This window comes from Vanacampus margaritifer, chromosome 11, assembly GCF_051991255.1.
Source record: "Vanacampus margaritifer isolate UIUO_Vmar chromosome 11, RoL_Vmar_1.0, whole genome shotgun sequence".
Taxonomy (NCBI): domain Eukaryota; kingdom Metazoa; phylum Chordata; class Actinopteri; order Syngnathiformes; family Syngnathidae; genus Vanacampus; species Vanacampus margaritifer.
In genome coordinates this window covers 18,042,613-18,065,411 of record NC_135442.1, presented here as the reverse complement: position 1 = coordinate 18,065,411, position 22,799 = coordinate 18,042,613, and the positions used below count along the sequence as shown (strand labels likewise).

Sequence of the window (22,799 nt, the reverse complement as noted above, 5' to 3'; positions counted from 1 at the left end):
GGGCCGCCACTGATGACGGCTCACAAAATCACAAGGACTTAAGTATGTTTTTTAACTGATGTATGTTGTACAAACACATTTTGAAACATCAACAGAGTAGTACAAATTGATTGAAAGCTAGTCACATGATAAAACTGCGATGAATTACGCAAATACGCCAGTAAGATATGCATGCTTGGGAAGTACATTCTTGAGACCGGGCTTACCAAGACCCGACTCGTTGCATCACAAGAACGTAGTCTTTATTCATGATTAGTCTCCCGTTCCAAATAGCCTACAAATGCGTCATCCGCACCGCACGCATCCGTGCCTGTCGGTGCGAAGCACTGTGACATTGACTATAAAGTGCAATTGCACCACCAGAAAATGCTCAGTTGCTCACTCCGCGATGGCATAATTTTTGGGGGGCATTTCGGTTTTCGGTATAGCATTTCTTATTTTCGGTTTCGGCCCAAAAATTTCATTTCGATGCATCCCTATTCTTGATATTGAGAAACGGCTACTAAAATCTGATGTATTTTAGACTCCACTTCTTCTTTAAGGGGCCATACAAAATGTATAAAAAACACAAACAAATTATATAGATTTTTTTTTTGTCACGATCGCTAAATCATCTTTTTTTTTTTATTATTATTAATATTGCTTTAACATACTAAAATGTGGTGGGTGCATGCATTCTATTGAAACTAGATATTTTAGGGTCCTGGACATGACCACCTACTAAGTAGTGACAGAGAGTTAAATCAAAATGCTCTCCGTCACAGAGGAGATTTTTTAGGCACCTACCTGGGACCAATATGCATAAAAGAAAGTCAGCCATTTTGGTTCAAGTGGTTGTACTTAAACTCCCCTCCTTGGGTGTTGATCCCACAGTAAACACAATTGAACCAAGGATACTAGAGAGATGGTTGAGTTTTGGAATTTTGCCCATAGTGTGTGGGTGTAGAATTGTGCCAAAGTTTGATAATCGGTTTTTGAATTGCATGGCGGTGTGCATCAATTGCTCTAGGGGGCAATACATAGCCCACATGCCAAAGGCTGCCCATCGCTGCGATAAAGAGACAATGCAAATATCGTGCTCAGCCTGGGTCAGTTGGAGAAATCATGAGCATAGCTTGTGCTGGCTTGATGTCGACACACAAGATTCAAATTTACACTATGAATCGCTGATATTAAAATACGAAGCAATGTATTCACAATATGGCCCTACAATGTTTCAGGAGCCAGTGACGGACAGATAGACAATCAACATCAACCAGTATGCATGAGGGCCGGCGGCGCCTTGCACATGCACACAGATGCATGCACACACCAGCTTTAAATTGCCTCATAAGTGACGCAGAATATCACTTGCCACAATCAGACATGCACAGAAATTTTACCTATGTTACGGTGGCTCGTCAGCCGCCTCCTGGAAGCCCTCACGCATTCTCCTGCAGCTCCCTCCCGTCCTCACCTTCCTCCCCCTTCACACTTTGGCTGATAATGCGGCACTGACTGTTAGCTTGACATTCCACCTCCCTCCTCATATCTTTTGCCTTTCTCTCTCCCACTCTCTCTTTTGCTCACTGCTGTCTTACTTTCCTTTACCCCCCTCCTCCTCTTCTCGTCTACTCTGGTGTCAGTGATTACTATTCAGCAGACGGCTGCAGTGGTCGGTGCAGAGAGAAAGAGATGACACAATAATACTGCAAATCAGCTACACCAGCTCCAGTAGTACCTACATTTTTTACAGTTAAAAATAAATTACTCTTTCAACACCATTTTTTCGCAAACAATAACCGATGCACCTCATGCATCTCATTATTTACATTTACTGTCACAAATGCTAATACAAATATTAACTCATTAAACACAACACACATACATTCACATTAACAAAACACAAAGCTTTGAGTAAGGCCCTGTAAAATATCCGGAAACCAAAACCTAGCTTTTATCCGCCACCCAAAGTCGGCTTCTTTGCGGCTTAGGTTGTGGCACTGCCTTGCACATCCGCACAACTCCTCGGGCTTGGCTGTCCTATGGCAGAGATCTCTGACTCTGACACTGGCTCCTATACACTCCACTCCCCATCTTACTGTTATTTTATTATAATTTGCTTTTTATGTAGTGTAAAGGGTCTTTGAGTGGACAGAAAAACGCTATAAAAATTTGATGTAGAATGATAAACCAGACAGCGGTTAGCGAGCATGAGAAGCTGACGTAGCAGCGTACATCTTAACTCTACGTTTAATGTTGTCAAACAACTCAAACAGCACAAACAGATGGACTCAAATACAAGACCAGTCATAAAAGATCCAAATCAAATTTCTCTGTTCACAAACAGTTGGTCAACATTGTTATCCTTCGAGTGGGCACAAATATGAAAATGTGTACAAGAACAGGAATAAGAAACCTACCAAATAAAGTAAACATAGCTTAGCAGAAGGAAGAGGCCATCAACACATCATAACACTGAAACACAGCTTTAGATGCATCAGATTAGTTATCCTTGAATTTCTTCTCTTACCACCACTTTGAAAACTATGTTAAAACTCAACAAAAATCCAAACATGGATGGATTATTTGATGCTGGCTGAAATGAGATCTCGTGATGTGCTCCAATTTCACTTGTTTAATTTTCAAAATACTGAAATAGTTTCACGCGATAACTTTGGAGGTTCTGTTGTATAGGGCACACACGTATCTCACCTCCCTACTGGCTAATTTGGCAATCTCTAACTGAGTCAGTACAGTACAGTACAGTGAGGTCATCATGCAACATTTACACATAATCCAGTGTGGTTTTAAATGTGTCCTCAGATTGCAGTCACTTGGCACCATTGAATTTGATCCTGCAGGATCAGTGACAAACTGTAGGATTTGTCTATTTAAAAAAACAAAACAAAAATAGTTTTTTTTCCTATTATCTCGTTTCCATTCAGTGTACTCATATCCTATGTGCTAGGCTGGGTAAGTGGACCAGTCGCACTGTGTGCGTGCGTGTGTGTGTGTGTGTGTGTGTGCATGTTTGATGTGAAGGTGTGTGATTTTGGCAAAGAGCCAGCATTCAAGAGAGACGGCTGCATCCAAAGCTGAAAGAGGATATGCAGCACGTGAAAACTTGCATGGCTTGATAATGTGCAACCAAGGCGTTTGCACAGAAAATGTTATGCATCATCTCCCTGTGTTAATATATTGATTAGGTTCTTAGAGGTAAAGGCAAGGTTTTGCAGACAAAGCAATAGTGATATTAAGTGCAAGTGTGCCTCCTGTAATTTTCCGGTGTGGGCCAAAGCAAAAATGAAGAAACGGCCTTTCACAGCTCCCATTTCATACTGGTTCACTTGAGCTGGGCATACATTGTGTGCTGGATATGAAATCTAATGATTAAAGGGCTCAGACTGCTCACCACTGATGTGCGGCGAGGTTCATGGCTAGTAGTGAGGCACTGACATTTTACTTGTGTTTTCCATGACTGGAAAATAGGTCAATAATTTTCCAGGTTTTCCAGGACACATTGGAACCCTGCTTTTTTTAGCCTCCATGTCTGACAGATGGGCCGAGCGGACTCACACTCCGTGACCGTCTATTTTTTTCCTCTGTCCTCAAATACAGTATTATAAGGTCCCCAATGTACTGCTATCCACGCTTAAATAGGGTAGTAATTTAATAGACTGGGATTACTTGTGTTTAGACTTGTATTTTTCATGTAAAGAGAATCTGCTTTATTTATGGTCGTTTACTTCTTCCCCGGCAAGCCCACTCCTGATGCGGTCATGAGTCTTGACTAGCAGACAAAATTATTTTATCGTGGAGCCAACTAACACCTTGGTGGCGTATGAGTTACATCTAAGAACACTTTACTGAAAGTGTACCTGTGGTGCTCAGAAGATAAACTATATATGGTTTATCGAGAAACACTGCATCACACAAACACATTTTTTGGTACACTGGTTGTATTAAAGCAAGTTTATAATTGTTTCCGGAAAGTATTTGTCATGACACCAAGATAGCCAGTGTTCGCAGCCAAAGGCAAAGAGCGAAGCTATGACGTCACCAAGTTGGCAGGCGTCTTGGCTCCGCCGTCTCTCCCAATACAACCTGACATTTTTTGCCGAATTAAGAGTCATTTTCGCAACTCTGTCAGTCAATACTGATTGAAAAGTCCGTGAATTAGTCACTGACGACGCGCGTTTACTGACAGATGAGACACGAAAGACAAGGTGCTGTAAGTTAAGTATTCTCCCGCTGTATACAAACCGGAAGCCTGTTTGACGGGCCAGGTTATATATACTTTACGTTTACAGAAATAACAATAAATAAATATCAGTGTCTAGCTGACTGATTTACATCCATAGGAAGCAATATGGCGTATCACTCAATAGAAACGAATGGGCGTGAGTGACAGTCTGTCAACGTGGAGATGTCACATCCGCACCAACACAACGACAAGCATGAGAATTAACCAGCGGAATTACTTCGGCAAATACAAGATTGGATACAAAAATGGGAAAACCAGATATTTATCAAACCCTACAATATTGCCCGGTTTCCCAGTCAATACCTCAAAATGGGGCACCAGAGGTGCACTTGAATATTTGTCCTGAAACCACAGTGGCTCTGAGAATATTAACAAGGAAGTAATACGGTTACCCAGCACACCAAAACACACAACTTAACAATTGGCTACCAGTCCTTAGTTCTGTGGGGGAACTGCGTCAAAACCACCACACACAAATATGTAACATTATACACCAACTTTTACACAATCTCAATGTACCGGTTAACATTTATAGAGTTGATGACTTGTGGGAAATATGATCACAACATTACAACAAATGATGGCCCAATACTTTTGTACAGTACTAGATGGATATAGGGTTCAGTATTCAGTAGTGTTATCATGTTAAATGTGTTAACACTAATGAGTTTAAAAATGTCCGAACAAATATATTTCATCATATTCTAAATAATATCCTTCATATTTTATGAATTATTACCAGTAAAAATAATTTAAAGTTGTTTAGCTGTCAGCAATCATTCCATTGTGATTTACTTATTTCAAAATGTTGGCGGTGGTAGAAGTTGAGAAGTTGCATTCTCAATGTACGATACACAGGTATATTATCAAAATCAAAATGTTGGTATCGCGACAACCCTACATCAAACCTGCAGCAGCTGCACTTAAATAATCTAAATCCAAGATGACAATGACAGTATTTGCACTCAAATAGTGAACTTGCTGATCCAGACTCAATGCCAAGTCCAATGGTGGTTCAACTAGTGACTTTTACTGTAAATTCTACGCACATATACACGGCCGTCTATCATCTTGAATGACTGGTGATTTTGCTTTGTAAAAAGTCCAGAGGAGAATATGAGGCCTGAGATCAGATAGCAGGTAGTCCCCTAAGGGATCCCTCTCGACTGCTCTCAGTGACTGTCTGGACATCTCGCTACTCTGTCAGAAAAAGGTCACAGTGGTGCTTCCCTCTGATAGACGGGACAGGTGATCAAACAGTCTTTGTTAATCTGGGCGGTGTGATGAGGTTGGACAAAGGCGTCCAGGTTTTTATCATATAACCAGACATGAAGAGTGAAGACTGTATAAACCATCAAAAAACAAAAACTATTTCTCGAGCAACAATTCTCAAAACGGTTGCAGGTTGTTTGATGCAAGGGCAGCAAAAAATATGTATAAATTTAAAGATGCATTGTGGAGCTCAAAATGTTAATGTGAAAGATTTTTCTACATCATGCATGCTCCACAAATGGCCATACGAGTAAAAAGAGACAAACACTCCACAGTTTCTTAGTTGTGGGGAGAGGTGGCGCGATGGAGGGTGACGTCATGCTCATCCCCGCGGACATATAGGGTTGTGTTAGCGAGCAAACGACACAGTTGGGATAGAAGCTGAAAAAAGAAAAAAAAAGAAAAAAGAAGCTAGCTACGAGCAGAGTTCAAACCTCAGCCCAAACTAAAAATTAAAAGTTAAAATAAGTTAACTAAGTTTATTCAAGCGCACACTCACACGTGCAGTCGCGCACCATGCACAAGCTTGACACAGAGGCTGCAGTTACGCTTTAGGCCAGAGGTAGCAGTCGCAAGTAAAAAAGTGACAAATTTCACAATGCACTTTAGAGTGGCTGTACCTTTAAGCTGGACTCATGGTCTGTGTTGACTTTAAACATGAGGCCCAGGCGCAGGTGAATTTCTTTAGATCGGGAGAAACTTGGGTCAATGTAGAGCACCTCCTGAAATGTCTTGATTGCCCTGCAAAAGATTATGCATGTTGATTATGTACTGGTAAACATGTTGCATGACCATATTCTCGCACAACCTTGTTGTTAAAGCAACACACCACTGAAAATCCATTGTCCTTCATTAATTATGCAGTGTGTATAAACAACAGTGCAAATATCAATGGTATCTGATTCCCTGACAAAAGAGTTTAACCCGATTAATTTTCAAAATAATGACATATTCTTGCACAGCTACGCACCATCTTGCGCAGTTGAGCAATTCACGTAAACACTGACAGAACAAGTGCTGTAACATGGGACTGTTCATTTTTTATTTGTTTCCTGGTCTATATGGCATCAAGTATTCCCATAATTTAGATGGCACTCCTAACCGTCAGGATTCATGTACAGAGAGAAAAAAGCCATTTCCAGTGGAAGTGGCTTTCAAATGTAGCCAGCCTGCAAGCCTCCTGAAAAGCTCTATGTCCAAAAAACATGATTGATCCTCACCAGCAGCTGACAAGAGCAGCTAGCGGGAGAAGCTAGTTTAAAAAAAAAAAAAAAACTACTAAGACCTTGCGAGAGGAAAGCGGAAGGTGAAAAGCGACGGGAGACCGAATCACAGGACTCAGCGACCACCACCTGCAAGCCCCAGCTGTGGAAGGTAAGCGACGGTCTACATTGGGTCTGACACTCGATGCAAGCACCACCAGGGCCAACTACGTTTGCAAAGTTGTCCTTTGGGCATCTGAAGCAGGAAGATGGCGGTGAAACATGGCAGCCTCTTGTAAGGTGAGGCTCCGCCTCCAGCTGTGCAATATAATTAGTGATTACGAGATCCACAATTATATATATTTTTTAATGTACGCAAATGTGATAGAATATATTTTTTGCATATTATTGAAATCATTAGTGGGTTTTTAAATTGAATTAATTAATTAGTTCACCACTAGATGACATTAAAGATTACGCACTGTCATTTTAAATTTGCTTAAAACAGAAGCTATCCAAAAGCGAAACCTTCTATCCATCCATCCATCCATTTTCTTAACCGCTTGTCCTCACAAGGGTCGCGGGGTGCTGGAGCCTATCCCAGCTGGCTTCGGGCAGTAGGCGGGGTACATCCTGAACTGGTTGCCAGCCAATCGCAGGGAACACAGAGACGAACAACCATTCACACTCACAATCACACCTGTTCAATTAACCTGCCATGCATGTCTTTGGAATGTGGGAGGAAACCGGAGTACCCGGAGAAAACCCATGCAAGCACGGGGAGAACATGCAAACTCCACCCAGGAATGCCGAAGCCCGGACTCGATCTCACGTCCTCTGCACTGCACAAATTGATTTTTTTCATGATCTTGATGTAATGACGTGAGAACTGCAGATTTCTCTCTGAATTACCCTTTTTCTTTTTTACAGTTATGCTTTATTTGGAACATTGTATTGTAATTTTGATTAAACAAAAAAAAAACATGTTATTGTTGCTTAACAAATGTATTCAGTGTAAATCACATTGGGCATTTAGGAAAATGAACAAATACAATATGTGCAAAATTATTTTGAACACAGGGATTAAGATCTCATGATGTCAGCATTGTCTGTCTGAATAAGTGACTGGATTTAAGGTCCAAATCCCTGAGGTGAGAGGCTTATAACAATGCTATGATAAACTGATTGAGATTGATCAACAAGCTGTAATCCACTTTGCACGCTAGGGATCGGTATCTATTCAGATTTCCAAAATCAATTCCATTTGCTTCAGAAGGGCCCAATTCGATTTGATCTATGATTCACATTGATTTTCAATTCAGTGAAGGATTTCATGCAGTACCAATTTCACTTTTATTTGGAAGACATTCTCAGAAGTACCAATGTTGCAAATAGTATAAACTTATTTCTCTTACTTGGAGCATTAGTAAGGATATGAATATTTACATTTATAATTTAATCCAATGCAGTTACATTAATCATGTATATTTTATTGAACATGACCTGATCAAAACAATAAATAATAATTGAAATCAATTACAACTACAGCACAATGTAAACAAAGTGCAAAAAACACTCTGGCAAATCACGACATTCACATTCCTGTTGACGGTTTTTATGCTAAACTCCCAGTGGTTAATAAATAAATAAAAACAAATTGACATAAGAGACACAGTCATAGTGCATAATTATGCATTCACATTTTGGGTTTTTATGTCCAATTTCTTACCTTACTTCTTTTGAAGGGTATTTGTGTTCAGTCTTTCGCTTTTTCTTTCATTTAATGTGCAGTTTAATTACTGCCACATGCATGCACACCGTTTAATAAGGTGGAGGTAATGCACCAAAAGCACCTGCTATGCTAAAGAAGGGGGCGCTAATGAACCAAAAGTATTCGACAACCATCAAATGGAAGTAGAAGAAGTATTTCGTAGTCTTGTGTAAGTTATAGTGTAGTATGACTTATTTACTATTTAGAGCAGCAAAATGCGCAGTTAACGATCAGGATTCTACTTTTGGCTCCAATGTGACGCAGAATTTTAGTTAAGGTAAGCCATTTAAAACTACTGCAAAAAGAAAAGCTTTTGTGGATCTGTCTAAACGGTGTGTGTTTGCATGTGTGTATTTTTCGAGAGGGAGACCCGTGATGCGATGTTTTTTTTCTTTCTAAGCACGGGGCTCCTTTTGGGGTACTCTGAATAACAGAAGGGCACATTTGAACAACGCTCACACAAGGTTTTGAACGATTACGTGCTTGCCTTGGGCACATTAATTTACCGGAACAAGTCGTATTAAAAGTATCTATATATGGTTTTATGAATCGATATTGGGCTATGAAAAGCAATATCGATTAGATATCGATATATCGTTATTTTAAACCCAGCCCTATTAAACGCTATAGACTTTCACAGCGATTCAGCGTTTTATCTTCCTGTACTAAGTACACTGAACATAGTGAATAAAAACAATTTTGTTATTAATTTAATCACAGCACATAAATGTCAATTCAATACACTAATCAAAACCCCTTTTTGAAAATGAAGTCATAGACTACGTTTACATGCAGGCAATAACCCTTTTAAAACCCAAATATTAGTAATATTGGGGTTTCATTTGCCGTTACCAGCAACTCGTCACCTAGATGTTACTTTGCGATGCTAAACGTGCAAATTTGTGTTGTTCATAACCGCTTGTAAATGTCTACAAACAATCACGGTATTAAACAGCAGGCCAAGAATTTCTTGCTTCTCTGATTAGCCAAACAGAGACATTCACAGCGAAATAATGCTCGCAGGTTGTTGCTGGTCACGGCACAATAACCACTGCCTAAACAATCGCAGATAAAAAGAAAATCCTAAAAACACATTTGCAAAACATGACGCCACGAGCTGAAGTTTTTTTTGCCTCTACATCATGAGGATCAATCACACAGGAGATAATAATGGAATTTCTTGTAGGGCTGGGCTATATAAATGGTATACTCTAAATACGTTGTAAATTTTGCCTAAGGTAGAGATTTTGACTCTACCGTCTTGCCGCGGTAGCGCATGTTAACTATGTCATTATATGCCGCATGTTGATGATGTCATCATATCTGCATCCCGGACTTGCGCACGGCTCGCGCTCAGCAAAACAAATAACAAATTAACAAATAAGAGTAAAAAAATAATCACAAGTGGTTCATGAAGCTGCATTTTCCATCACTATTTGCAACTATTTCTGTCTCTGTGTTATATAAAACCTAGGCTTGTGCTGTTTACAATGGTCACTTGTGCATGCCTTTGTGATCTTCAAGTGAATACTTGCTCTAAGCCAGTTGTACTGTTTTCATTTAAAATATCAGCTATATTTTTTGTTTCCACTATATTTGCACCACAGTGCTGACTTTTAATTTTGATTTGAGATTTGCACAATAAATGTTGTTATCCAAAGTAAATTTATTATTTTTTTAATCCATTTAGCTTCTATAAAGGACTTCGTAAACCAGTAAGCAAATGACTAAAAACCCACTTAATTCTATACCGTGATATATACCGTTACCATGAAGGGATGCAGTTTATACCGTGACATGAATTTTGGGCTGTATCACCCAGCCCTACTTTCTTGACTCATGCAATTTGCAAGAGTAAAAACAGGTATTACAATTACAATTAGTAATTAGTGTTACAATTGAACCTTGCAGGGAAAACACTACCTGGTCAGTTTTTCCACCCCATTTCAAGCTGTGTCACTTATACACCTGCGCAATATTTGCAATTTGTTCATATAATAATTGGAGGAAAAAGGGTGTTTTAAATATTGTGGGCAATACAAATGCTGTTATTCAGAACCACCCATCACATATTGTTCAGTAATTATTACCCATATTGTCACTGCAAATGTCCTTTGTGATATAATTACAAAAATATACTACCGATGCAGCCAACTACAGACCGGCCTATGTGCGGTGTAGCATCCCCTCCCCCTTTCCTTACACTGCATGGGTGTGCTGTGCAGCAAATCAAACAAACTTGTTGCTATGTGGAGCTTTCATGTGATTTAAGTGTGCAGCTATTCAATTTGTTTAGTATGGGAATCTGCAGCAAAAAACCCCAGCATAGAACACCCATAGTTCCAACTTAATATTCAGGTTACATAGCCAGGTTATGAACGCAACTGTCATAAAGTGAGGACACCTTGTATTTAGTTAAATAATTAAGTAATCAATATAAGTTTCCTCATGTAAATAGCTCATGTAGAAAAAATACATATAAGAACTGCTACATTTGTGAAAGGCAGCACACCAGCAAGACACGTTTCATCTATTATCATTAAAATAACAAAACAACACACACAAGCACAAACATGTACTGGAGCTTCCAAATAAACCCCCTGTTTTTTGTTGCTCTAACATTAACAACTGCATGTTGGCTCAAAACCCCTCTCAGGCAGCTCACATATACAGACACGCGCACACACATTTTGAACTCATTGCTCTCATTCCCTCCACCTCCTCTTCAATGAGCCCTCCTACTCCTCCATCACTATGCTCTGCTATCACCCTCTACTCCCACGCTGGCAGAGCCCTAAGAGAATGCTGGGAAAGCTCACTGGTGTCACCAAGCGTGAGACAAGACTGCAGCTAAAAGAGGAACGAGGGTTACAGTCACGTTGCAAGCTATTACATTAAGCTAGGGCACTTTGAGATTGGTCAGTCATTGTATGGCATGAATTTCACGGTTAAAAAACGTGACATCTTATCTCTTTAACTGTGATTATATTCCCCACTCACATTCACACAAACTGAACATGCAAATAGCAATGTTGTCGCCATTGCTGCCATTACTGTCCTATCAATTACTGTGATAACATGCCGTTGCCTCAACTTGGTTTTTACAGAACAGTGAGATACAACAACAGCCCCTTTTACATAGCCTATTCAAGGACACACAATGGTGCATGAGGGGTGGAGGGGCCAAGCATTCCACCAATATTCCACCATCGGATGAAATATTTGCGCCGCAAGAGAGCTGGGATGGCGTCCCTGTAAATGGTCAATTCATGGTGGGAAAGGACTGTGAAGATTCATAATAAATCACTCAATACCCCTGCCATGTGTCGCTGTATGATAAGCAGGGAGGTTCTGATCATGTTTTTCTATGTGAGTTTGAGTCCAAGTCCCTTGATTTTGAGTATCTGCTGATACCCCACCAATGTATTCAAGGGGAACTAAACTAAAGATATTTAATCCCTCTGATGTATTTTAGATGTGCTGTGCAGATACTCTTACTGAGCCCCGACCAACATTTGTAGGTCTTTCCACTCTCACCATTTTGCAAATTTGTGAAAATATAATGCCCAGTGACAATTCTGGGCTCATGGCTCAGTTGAAATCATAATGGCAGTCAACTCGGTAAAAAGAAGCTCTCCGCTCAGTGAAAAGCACTGTACTTTGGATCCTTGTAATTTAATTTGTGAGGATTATTCTGATTTCAAAGTGGGATGAAATGTAATAAATCCAGCTACAGGCCTCTTTATACCCCTCGATTCGGCAATATATCGCGATATTACAGCGCGCAGTTCTCGAATCGATTCAATATGGGGCCGAATCGATTTTTAAACATCAATTTCTTAATGGGAATACTAAACAAAACGCCTTACTTAGGGTTAGGATTTACACATTAAGCATAGAAGAATGTTATATTAATGGAACATTAAGCCTTAATATTTTATTTCAGTGCTGTTCAAACATTAAACAGACTGCAACCTGAATTTTCAGATAAATACATTTTTATACAAATCTTACAGTGTACATGTACAAGTTTGCTGATTAGTATTTTCTGAATTAGAATTTAAAAAAAAAACGCAATAATCAATTTATAGATTTGTATCAGGATTAATCGGTATCCCCAGTTGCCCATTCACAACAAGCTTTTTTTTCGTATTCAGTCAAGGCGGATTATCGCCATTTATGGCATGTCCTGTTGTTTCACTGATTGGCCTGACCAGACACATTCATATAGCAAGATTGATTTGCATTTGATTTGTACTGGCAAAAATCCACTTGTTCCAAGGTTAGCTCACACGTTCATAGAGAAAAAGAAAAAAGTAGTTAGTACTTACCACTGAAATGCGTTGTAATGGAAGTAGACCAAGCCAAGCCCATATAAAAAAGCAGCATTCTGGGGGGAAATACAAACAACATGTTTCAAATCTACAGCAGGGTTAATTATCAAACCCCTTAACTGACACTGGGCTAGTCTAGACTAACCAAATGGAGGATTTCAAAGCAAGCCGCAAAGACTGAACCATCCCAATGCCCCTTGCCCCCACCCCCCACAGTGATGCAACTCTTTTTTTCTTTTTTCTTTTTACTCGCTCCATGCAGAATTTAGAGAGCTTGCGCGACCAAATTGGTCATACTCTGAAAGCCGGTGATACCGAATTAGCCACAAAGGAAACCTTTCTCACCTTGGTAGAATCTTAACAGTATTTAGACGCAGCTGTGTAGTTGAAATAAAATGGCCTTCAGGAAAAAACTCGCACATTGACTTGAGCTATTCCGTTGTACTCTAAACTCACCTTCCAGTAGTCCGGCTGTAAACTGAAGTACCGCTGGTATGCAGATAATGCTGAGAATAGGGATATGAAGACAAATTCAGAAATGTAAATAGAAATAAAAGCAGGCTGACCAAAATAAGATGACTATTTGAAAACATTACACAAACCTTTTGGATAGTCCTCCAACAGAAGGTGGAAATGGCCAAGTTGACAAAAAATGTCAGGATCTACTTTCCCTTCTGCTTTCAGGATGAGGGCGTTATAGCAGCGAACAGCCTGGATAGGAGAAAAAGCAACATTAATGTTAGTGGGCCTAATTATGATTAATGACACAAGGTGTAACAAAAAAATGAGATTACCGGTAGGAGTCATACTCATGACTAAATGCAAATTTTGATTGTACGTGTCAGAAAACTGTGCAACATCTTGCCACTATTTTACCATAATACAGGCGCGGTTTAAGATAAGAGTGCCTTGGCTTACATTTTACTTTATATTTTTTCAAGATACAACCTGAAACTTGGAAAAAAAAAATCTTGAGATATGAGCACAATTTGAGTTTCAAAAGTGCTTCAGATCACCCACTATTATATGGTGCCCCGGGGGAAGCAGACATCATACCATCAATCAAGCCAACATACGGTCAAATTGGTTGCATTAGAGTGGAAAGGACAATACCTGTTGGTAGCAGTAATTCAACATGAATCTGGTTTACCAATGACAAAGTTTCAGAAAAGTAATAATGAGTCAAAGTACTCACACTCTCAGATATTCGTTGAACAGTCCATCCATTGAAAGTTAAATATTCTTTTTAATATTTGTTGAAAATTGAATACCGATATTTATTGCAAGTCTGACGGTATGGATACTTTGATTCCTTATTGCTTCTAAACAAAAAAAAGTATATCTTTGAAACATATATGTTTCAGAGAACATTTGAAAGATTACATTTCATGAAAAAATATTGGGTCACATAGGGTCACTCACCCATAAGGTCAAATTCAAAGGCCAGATTATAGGTAAAAGGTCAAATTACTAAAATATGCATCAATCTTCTAAACGATTGCAAAATCCTTGTTGAATTCTTCTTCTGACAATCCCTATTTTGTGACACTTGACCAAGTAGGTCCAGAGATATAAAAGGTTCAAAAGAAGGCGGCCGTGCCCCTTTTAGTTGAAAGTGAAAATGTAAAAATTCGGCAAACCGTAGCTCCCAAAGCCATGCTCCAGTTGAGCCAAAATTTTAGATTTAGTGTTGTGCTATCCCGATCAACAAATACACCCGGTTTCATTCAAATCAAGTGGTAAATGCTGGACGTTTTTTTATATAGCTCTATAGGCTCTTTATCTACACCATATGGTGGCCAAAGCGCTTTACAACGCCTCACATTCACACACACACACCGGTGGTCGACTGCTGCCATGCAAATTGGGGTTCAGTGTCTTGCTCAAGTACACTTCGACATGGTGACCAGTGATGAGGATCGAACCCACAATCTCACGGATGGGAGACGACCACTCTACCACTGATCCAGCCACCCTGTCGGCTATGTTAAAAAATTTTGATTTGTTTGGGTGATGTGTTCATATCATGTATGTCATTACATGGGTGCCACCCAGTGTTGAGACAGACACCAAAGTTTAATTAAACGGTAACAAACTTTTGTTGCTAAAGCTCTGGTTACACTGTTGTAAATCAATTTAATTCAGAAAGTTGTAAAACCACATATTTTGTTTGGGACTGTTTAGGGCCACTGGATATGCGTTTAATTTTGTGTTTAAAGTGACAGTGTGTAATAGGTGACCGCTAGATGATCACTATAACATAGAATGCAGCCAAAGTGCATGTATTTCGAAGCATGCGCACTACGGTGGCTCAGAGAGACCACACTTCGCAAGCTAACCATCAATTCTTATTTTGCGTGAGCGAACAAGAATATCGGCGAGTGACGTCGACTTGGCAGCCGGTGTTAAGTGGCAAGCGGGAGTTAGTCGGAGCCAGAGGCTGGAGTGGCTTACAAGAGCGGCTAGCGGGAGAAGCTAGTAAAAAAATAAAAATAAAACGGTAGTAAAAGCTTGCGAGAGCAAAGCATAAGGTGACAAGAGACGGGAGCCCAAATCACGGGAGTCAGTGCCGACGAACTGCAGGCCCCAGCTGTGGAAGGTAAGCGGTGGTTGACCCATTGGGTCCGACACTAGATGCAAGCACCACCAGTGCTAACTACGTTCGCCAAGTTTTCCTTTCGGCATCTGTAGCAGGAAGATAGTGCCGAAACATGTCAGCCTCTTGAAAAGAGAGGCTCTAGCCATGTAATATAATTAGCAGAGGGGGACTGGACCAAAAAAAAAAAACTTCCGTCATTGGTTAGTTTGTCATTGACAGACCTTCCGTCAATATTGATGGAATGCCCATCTCTGATAATTAGTGATTACTAGATATATATTATATTATTATATTTTAAAAAATGTATGTTGATGTGATAAAAACTTTTGGTGTGCACATTATTTAAAGGGACAGTCAGTGATCCCTAGCGCCATCTGGTAGTGAACTAGTCATTCATTTTAAAAAACGACTGTCAATAGTATGTCACTTGTTTTTATATAATCGTAGATCTAGTAATCACTACAGTAATTTCTGGACTATAAGCCGTTACTTTTTTCACTTGCATTTGACCCTGCGGCTAATACAAAGTTGCGTCTTATCCATCAGATCACAAGGGGACGCACTATAAAGGAGCAGAGCAAAACAAACCAAGTGAGCCTTATAGTCCAGAAATTACTGTAATTATTTTTGCATGGCTATAGTCTCACCTTACAAGAGGCTGTCATGTTTTGCCGCCATCTTCCTACTACAGATGCCCAAAGGACAACTTCACGAACGTAGTTAGCTCTGGTGGTGCTTGCATCGAGTGTCGGACCCAAGGATCGACCACCACTTACCTTCCACAGCTGGGGCCTGCAGGTGGTTGTCACTGAGTCCTGTGATTCGGGCTCCCATCGCTTGTCACATTCTACTAGCTTTATTTATTAATCTTTTTACTAGCTTCTCCCGCTAGCTTGTTAGCCACTCCAGTCTATGGCTCTGACTAACCCCGGGATTAAACCGCATGCGTGTGCGTTGCGTCTCCGCTCCGTCTTGACTGCGTGTTCTGGACACGTCAATTTTATGGACAAAACTCACCGGCTGCGCACAGCTACGTTCCGGCAGCTCCGTCGTCAACAACTTCCCGCTGTGTCTCGTGTGCGATAATGTGACATTAAAAACAACGACAAACGCAGTCTGTGCTCAACAGAAAAGCACAAAGAGAGATGGAATTCCTTTGATTGAACTCACCGTTCACCCCCACAGCTTCTACTATGTATTTTTATTTTGAAACTGCGTCGGTCTTCCTGTCCCGCTCGATGTGTTCTGTGCTAGTTTGCCATTGGATGAGTCGTCCGGCAAAAATAGAAAATAGGTCTATCTGTGCGGCGGGCTCCAGCACGACGCAGCTAGTCCGCAGTGGATCCGCAGCGCACATACAGCCGGTGTAATTTGAACAAGGTGATAGAAACGAATCAGCTGCGCCGCCGGAGCGGAGCGCATGCGGTGTAATGCCGGGGTAACTCCCGACTGCCGCTCTTATTTAGCTGCTCCGGCTAAATCCGGCTCGCTTGGTCTTTCGGCATCACTCGCTGGGCTTCACACCAGCTGTTAAGTCGCCGTCGCTCACCGAGATGCTCGTATGCCAACGCAAAATAAGAATTGTAGGTAGGCTTTGGGGAGTGGGGTCTCTCTGAGCCACCGTAGTGTGCATACTTCTGCATGCTTCAAAATGCATGCATTTGGGTACATTCTTTGCTATAGCGACATCTATCTAATGGTCACTTATTACACAGTGTGACTTTAAATAAATAGTGGGTTTTTAAATTGAATTAATTATTAGTTCACCACTAGATGGCACTAAAGATTACACACTGTCACTTAAATGTTTTAATTCATTTGATTGTGTGTTCTACAGTTTGTCCGTAAAGACTGCAGACGCTGGTAATTTTTTTTTACCTGAGCTGAAAGCTGAATTCTCTCGGTATTTGTGAGACTACAAATCCCTGAGAATTCAGCTTGTACTAAGCCCGCCAATTTTCTCTCAGCCCAAACACCAATCACAAAACAAGTGTTTTTGCGGCTGTGACAAAAACAAGAAGCAACCGACATCAACACAACGCCATCCCGAAGTCATACACATTTAATCGCTAATTAAGGATGCTAAGAAACTGCTAGTTAATTAGTCTGTCATTGTATGATAGGGCACAAGTCTCCAGCGTTGGCAACTATACACTAACACAGGGGTGGCCAAGTTCGGTCCTCGAGAGCCACTATCCAGCCTGTTTTCCATGTTTCTCTCCACTAACACACCTGATTCATGATCAGGATCGTTGTCAGGCTTCTGCAAAGCTTGCTGATGAGCTGATCATTAGAATCAGCTGCACTGAAGGAGGAAGACATGGAAAACAGGCTGGATAGTGGCTCTCGAGGACCGAATTTGGCCACCCCTGCACTAACAGGAGCATACACATTGACATCACTTGCGTTCATCAAGCCAAAAAGAGCATTCAAATTGAGTCAGACATTTCAAACTCAAACAATAAATAAGTCAATCAATGCATTATACATTAATAATTGCAAATATCTAAATAATGTAGGCTTTCTATCAATCAATATGAAAGCTATGAAAGCTGACATACATTAAGAAGAATGATGGAGGGCTGGGTTTAAAATATCAATATATTTTGATATCGAATCAATATTGCTTTTCATAGCCCAATATTGATTCATAAAACCATGTACTGATACTTTTAATACAGCTTTTTCTGGTAAATTAATATGCTCGAGGCGAGCACGAACTTGTTCAAAATCTCGTGTGAGCGTTGTTCAAATGTGCCCTTCTGTTATTCAGAGTACCCCAAAAGGAGCCCAGTGCTTAAAAAAGATTGCTATATAACTTTAAAAATGGGCTGCGTTTTAATGCAAGCGGATCGCATCGCGGGTCTCCCTCTCGAAAAATACACACATTCAAACACACACCTTTTAGACAGATGCACCATGGAAAAGCTTTTCTTTTTGCAGTAGTTTTAAATGGCTTACCTTAGCTAAAATTCTGCGTCACATTGGAGCCAAAAGTAGAATCCTGATCGTTTACTGTGCATTTTGCTGCTCTAAATAGTAAATAAGTCATACTACACTGTAACTTACACAAGACTACGAAATACTTCTTCTACTTCCATTTGATGGTTGTCAAATACTTTTGGTTCATTAGCGCCCCCTTCTTTAGCATAGATACCTATGGCTATGAAGAAGGCCACTGGTGGTAATGCATGACTTCTTCTTTCTTATCGCGGTTGGCAGGTGCTTTTGGTGCATTACCGCCACCTTATTAAACGGAGTGCATCCATGTGGCAGTAATTAAACTGTACATTAAATAAAAGAAAAGGCGAAAGACTGAACACAAATACCCCTCAAAATAAGTAAGGTAAGAAATTGGACATAAAAACCCAAAATGTGGATGGATAATTATGCACTATGACTGTGTCTCTTATGTCAATTTGTTTAAATTTATTTATTAACCACTGGAAGCTTAGCATAAAACGCATCACAGGAATGTGAATGTCGTGATTTGCCAGAGTGTTTTTTGCACTTTGTTTACATTGTGCTGTAGTTGTAATTGATTTCAATCATTATTTATTGTTTTGATCAGGTCATGTTCAATAAAATATACATGATTAATGTAACTGCATTGGATTCAATTATAAATGTAAATATTCATATTCTTACTAAATCTCCAAGTAAGAGAAAGAAGTTTCTACTATTTGCAACATTGGTACTTCTGAGAATGTCTTCCAAATAAAAGCAAAATTGGTACTACATGAAATTATAAATATTAGCTAAGAAAAAAACACCAACTATGGCTAGCAGATGCCAGTGTTGTATCACTTTTGGATGAGATCACTGTGCATCAATGCAATTAATGACATGACAACATGGCGGATCTTAGGAAATACAGCAGATTCCCTATCACGGATTTTTATCTGGGTCTATAACATAAGTTAATTGCTACATACACTGTAGCGCCATTGCAAACAAAAGTGCATTGAATTGTTTATAACAACATTCTGCCAAAAAGAAGCATTAATATTCACAGTCATCCCACGACCCTTGTGAGGAATAAGCGGTTCAGAATATGGATGGTTGGATTCACACTCATATGCATAAAGTAACTTGCAGCATTCCTGCTTGATAATCCAACGGATGGCAGTGGATAGCATTTCCATATTGCTCGGTGAAGAGAAGACAGACGTGTTTTGTCATGGACGCTTGCAAACCGGTGGAAACCGGAAACAACATTAACATAAATGAGTAATTATCCATCCATTTTTTTAACGACCTCTACTTTGAGGAAATTCACCTATTCTGGGTGATACGTTCCACGCCCGCCCAAGAAAAGTGCGGGAACACTTTACGTTTTCAAGCACACCGTCATTGATCAAAGTGTTTGTCATGGTAAATTTGATTCAAAGAGTCTCAAAAAGAGAGAATAGATGGCGAAGATGATTTAATTTTAAAAATAGAAGCAATGATGTCATGTATGTGTATACGCATGCGCACGCATATATATATATATACACACACACACATGAATGTGAGCACACACACGCACAAACATTCCTGTAAATACCCAAAAAATTGCAAATATGAAAATGTTGCCGTTTGCATATTTTATCAAATATGTAAATAAATCATTTTGCCATCAAAGACACAGTTTCATCATTTTTGTTCATGTTTTATACAAAGGGAGGACTGATGAGATGTTTGAGATGTCACTAAACCAAAAAATGTGTGTCAAAAATCTGTGTTGTGGAGTTGTTTTCTCCTTATTTTGCCTAAAATAGCTTAGTGACACTCAAACCACCTGTTTTCAAATGATTACTAAAGAACGGTTACGGAATCAGGTAAAAATCATACTTTTCCCTAATGAAAAAAAATGTAATCGAATGTTTCATACGGTACCCCCCTCCGCCTTTTTTTTTTTTTACATAGTCATAACGCACAATATTCTGGCTGTTTTAAAAGATGAGTGAACATACTCGAAATCAGCAGACACTCTATGGGTTTTATTTTTGGATAACGCTTGCCAATCAAAGAGTTAAAAGTCAACCAAGGAACCATCGGCACACCGCTCGCCGTGCCCCAGCCACCCCGATCCCGAGGCTCCAGGCCGCAGCCAGGCAGGGAGCTCCCGCAAGACCCTATTTTAAGAGCCTACCAGCAGACTATGTCTAATCTTCTGTACTTGTTTTAAAAGGCAGCAACTTTTTAAAATTTATTTTCAGTTATTTGTTGTTGTTAAAAATGAACATGTTCAATGAATGATGATGGGATTATTTTTTTTATGTCTACAAAAATAACCATAAAAAACGTAAAACCATGTTTTTTTTCCTCAGACAATAATCGTACACCAAAATCTGAAACTGTTGCACCGCTACTCTGCACAAAGACGTAAACAACACGAATTTCCTCGGTTGGGTCCATATCACCACCTTCGGGCAAATTCATACCTTATATTGAATATACCCTCAATACCGCGCACCCCTAGTCTCAACACCAATATCACACGTTCACTCTCCAACGAGAAGCCCACAAACCACATGTTGAAAACTTGCATTGAGCAAAGGCAGCCCTGCCTACATCTACACAGTGGTTCAGGGTACAGTACACAAAACTGCCCCACGCTGTTCAAATTGCACACTGCTGAATCATGCGACCATCTATAATGCTTGTTATAAACGTAACGAACATGTTTGTTTTTTTAGCTAACGTGATTAGCCCAGCTAGCACGGCTAGTTAGCCTGGAACGTAAGCTAAAGTGTGATCATCCCATCTCCACCATCTTGCTTCCAATCGTACGACCGTTATTTGTTGGTAATGCGTTTAAAATTGCATTGGCTATACGTTTCTGTTCATGATATCAGCTAAGCGTGTTTGATAGAGAGGCAAAAATACGCTACACAACGGGAAAGGCTACAGCTACACGCTAGCATTAGTAAGCTGACGCACAAACCTAAACGAGCATTATTGTATGAGCTGACAACTGTCAATTGGCCGCGCAGCTTTTTAATATGTATTTTGCAATTTCCACGCACATTTACATTCAAAGGCTTTTCATCACACTCTCTCCGTACTTTGTAGCCAAGTAGCGAGCGCTGATTGACTTCTAATCTTACAACAAGCGAAATGTACGCTATGGATTTAACGTTTGCCAACATGTTTGTCTCTTGCCTTTATTGAAATAAATGTTGTGAAATAAACATTCTATCGCTTTGGAAGCCATGTAGAATTAATCTTAAACGTGGAGATTTTAGATCGCGTTCGTTTGCTAGCTTGGAACTGTGACACTATTATATGTGGCGTCAACAAACGTATGTGGCCTTTTATAGTAATTGCGTTGTGTTATAGTTGCGTGAGACCGCACACAATCAAGAAAACATGTATAGTGTAATCTAAATGATGATTTAGTAAGTCAAAGTTGGGTAAATTCACGTCTCTGCACGTCGCTGCTAATAACATTAGCCGTATTAGCAACGAGTAGCGTTGAGAGGTCGCTGCCACTTTATCTCGGGAGGGGATGTGCACTAGTAACGAGAGGAAATAATGGAAAGAGGCAACTGTGATGTTTCACTGTGGTGGCATACCTTTAACAGTAAGGCCTTCGTTCTGGCGCCATCTTCTTGAAGCCTATGAAATCCAAACAGTGAACTGCAAGTAGAGGACACACAACACAGGCGGTTCCGTATTACTTGAGAGGAGCATTCGTGTTGTGTTGTTACAAACTGCGTAAAGCACATATGGAAGAAACGAAGCGGATTTTCCCCAACAAAAAAATATGTTAGCGCCACACTTTTCTAACCTGTCAATTCCGAGCAAGCTGTCTTTCTCTTGCGTCGTAAGCGTCGGAAAGTCCTCTTCGGTTTCACTCGCTTTTGCCGACGCCATTTTCTCCTCGTCATTAGCAGCGGCGCTCAGACTCCGCGCAGCAGCCGAAGAGGAGGCGGCGGCGGCGACAGCGACGAGCGACACTCCGCACGATTTCATGGTGGACAAGTTGAAACAGCAACGGGTGTCGAGCCCGGCTAATGAGACGAGCAACGGAAGAGTTGCACACCTTGTTCGCAGCAACTAGCGCGGGGCGTAGCGTATTTTTCTTTCCAAATCCTCAAGGAAACGAGCCCTTCAAGTTAGCCTCCACCCGCCTCATTTTAACAGCGTGATTCCCGGCGCCAATGTGTGCATGGTGTGGATGCAACGTTGGCTTTTTTACGACTGGGTGTAATTTGATAATATCGTAAACTTCCCCAACCATCGGCTCAAAGTTGTTGTAATTGTGTCACACTGGCAAACGCACGCCGTCGCTGTCGGCACGCCCTCCGCGCACTTCGTCCAATCAGCTACAAGCCTGCTCTGTCACGTGACTGTCCCCGCTTGACGTTTGGCGAGCACGCGGACG

The 22,799-nt window shown here is 40.4% G+C and overlaps 1 protein-coding gene across 3 annotated transcripts in view; it reads right to left on the bottom strand.

Annotated features, from left to right (window-relative positions):
- The window catches only part of kdm6a (lysine (K)-specific demethylase 6A), a 50,617-nt gene extending 27,954 nt beyond the window's left edge, over positions 1 to 22,663 (bottom strand). For 2 of the 3 annotated variants that reach the window (XM_077580536.1, XM_077580537.1), the window contains exons 1-6: positions 22,203 to 22,663; positions 21,988 to 22,051; positions 13,428 to 13,536; positions 13,282 to 13,331; positions 12,823 to 12,881; positions 6,139 to 6,259 (exon numbers count right to left, since the gene is read on the bottom strand). In XM_077580536.1, the coding sequence (XP_077436662.1) occupies positions 6,139 to 6,259; positions 12,823 to 12,881; positions 13,282 to 13,331; positions 13,428 to 13,536; positions 21,988 to 22,051; positions 22,203 to 22,387 (588 nt within the window). In that variant the 5' untranslated portion in view covers positions 22,388 to 22,663. Of the gene's footprint in view, positions 1 to 1,382; positions 1,885 to 6,138; positions 6,260 to 12,822; positions 12,882 to 13,281; positions 13,332 to 13,427; positions 13,537 to 21,987; positions 22,052 to 22,202 lie in introns of those variants that run through there. The other variant, XM_077580538.1, reaches the window with a different exon arrangement.
- Between the last annotated feature and the right edge of the window lie 136 nt (positions 22,664 to 22,799).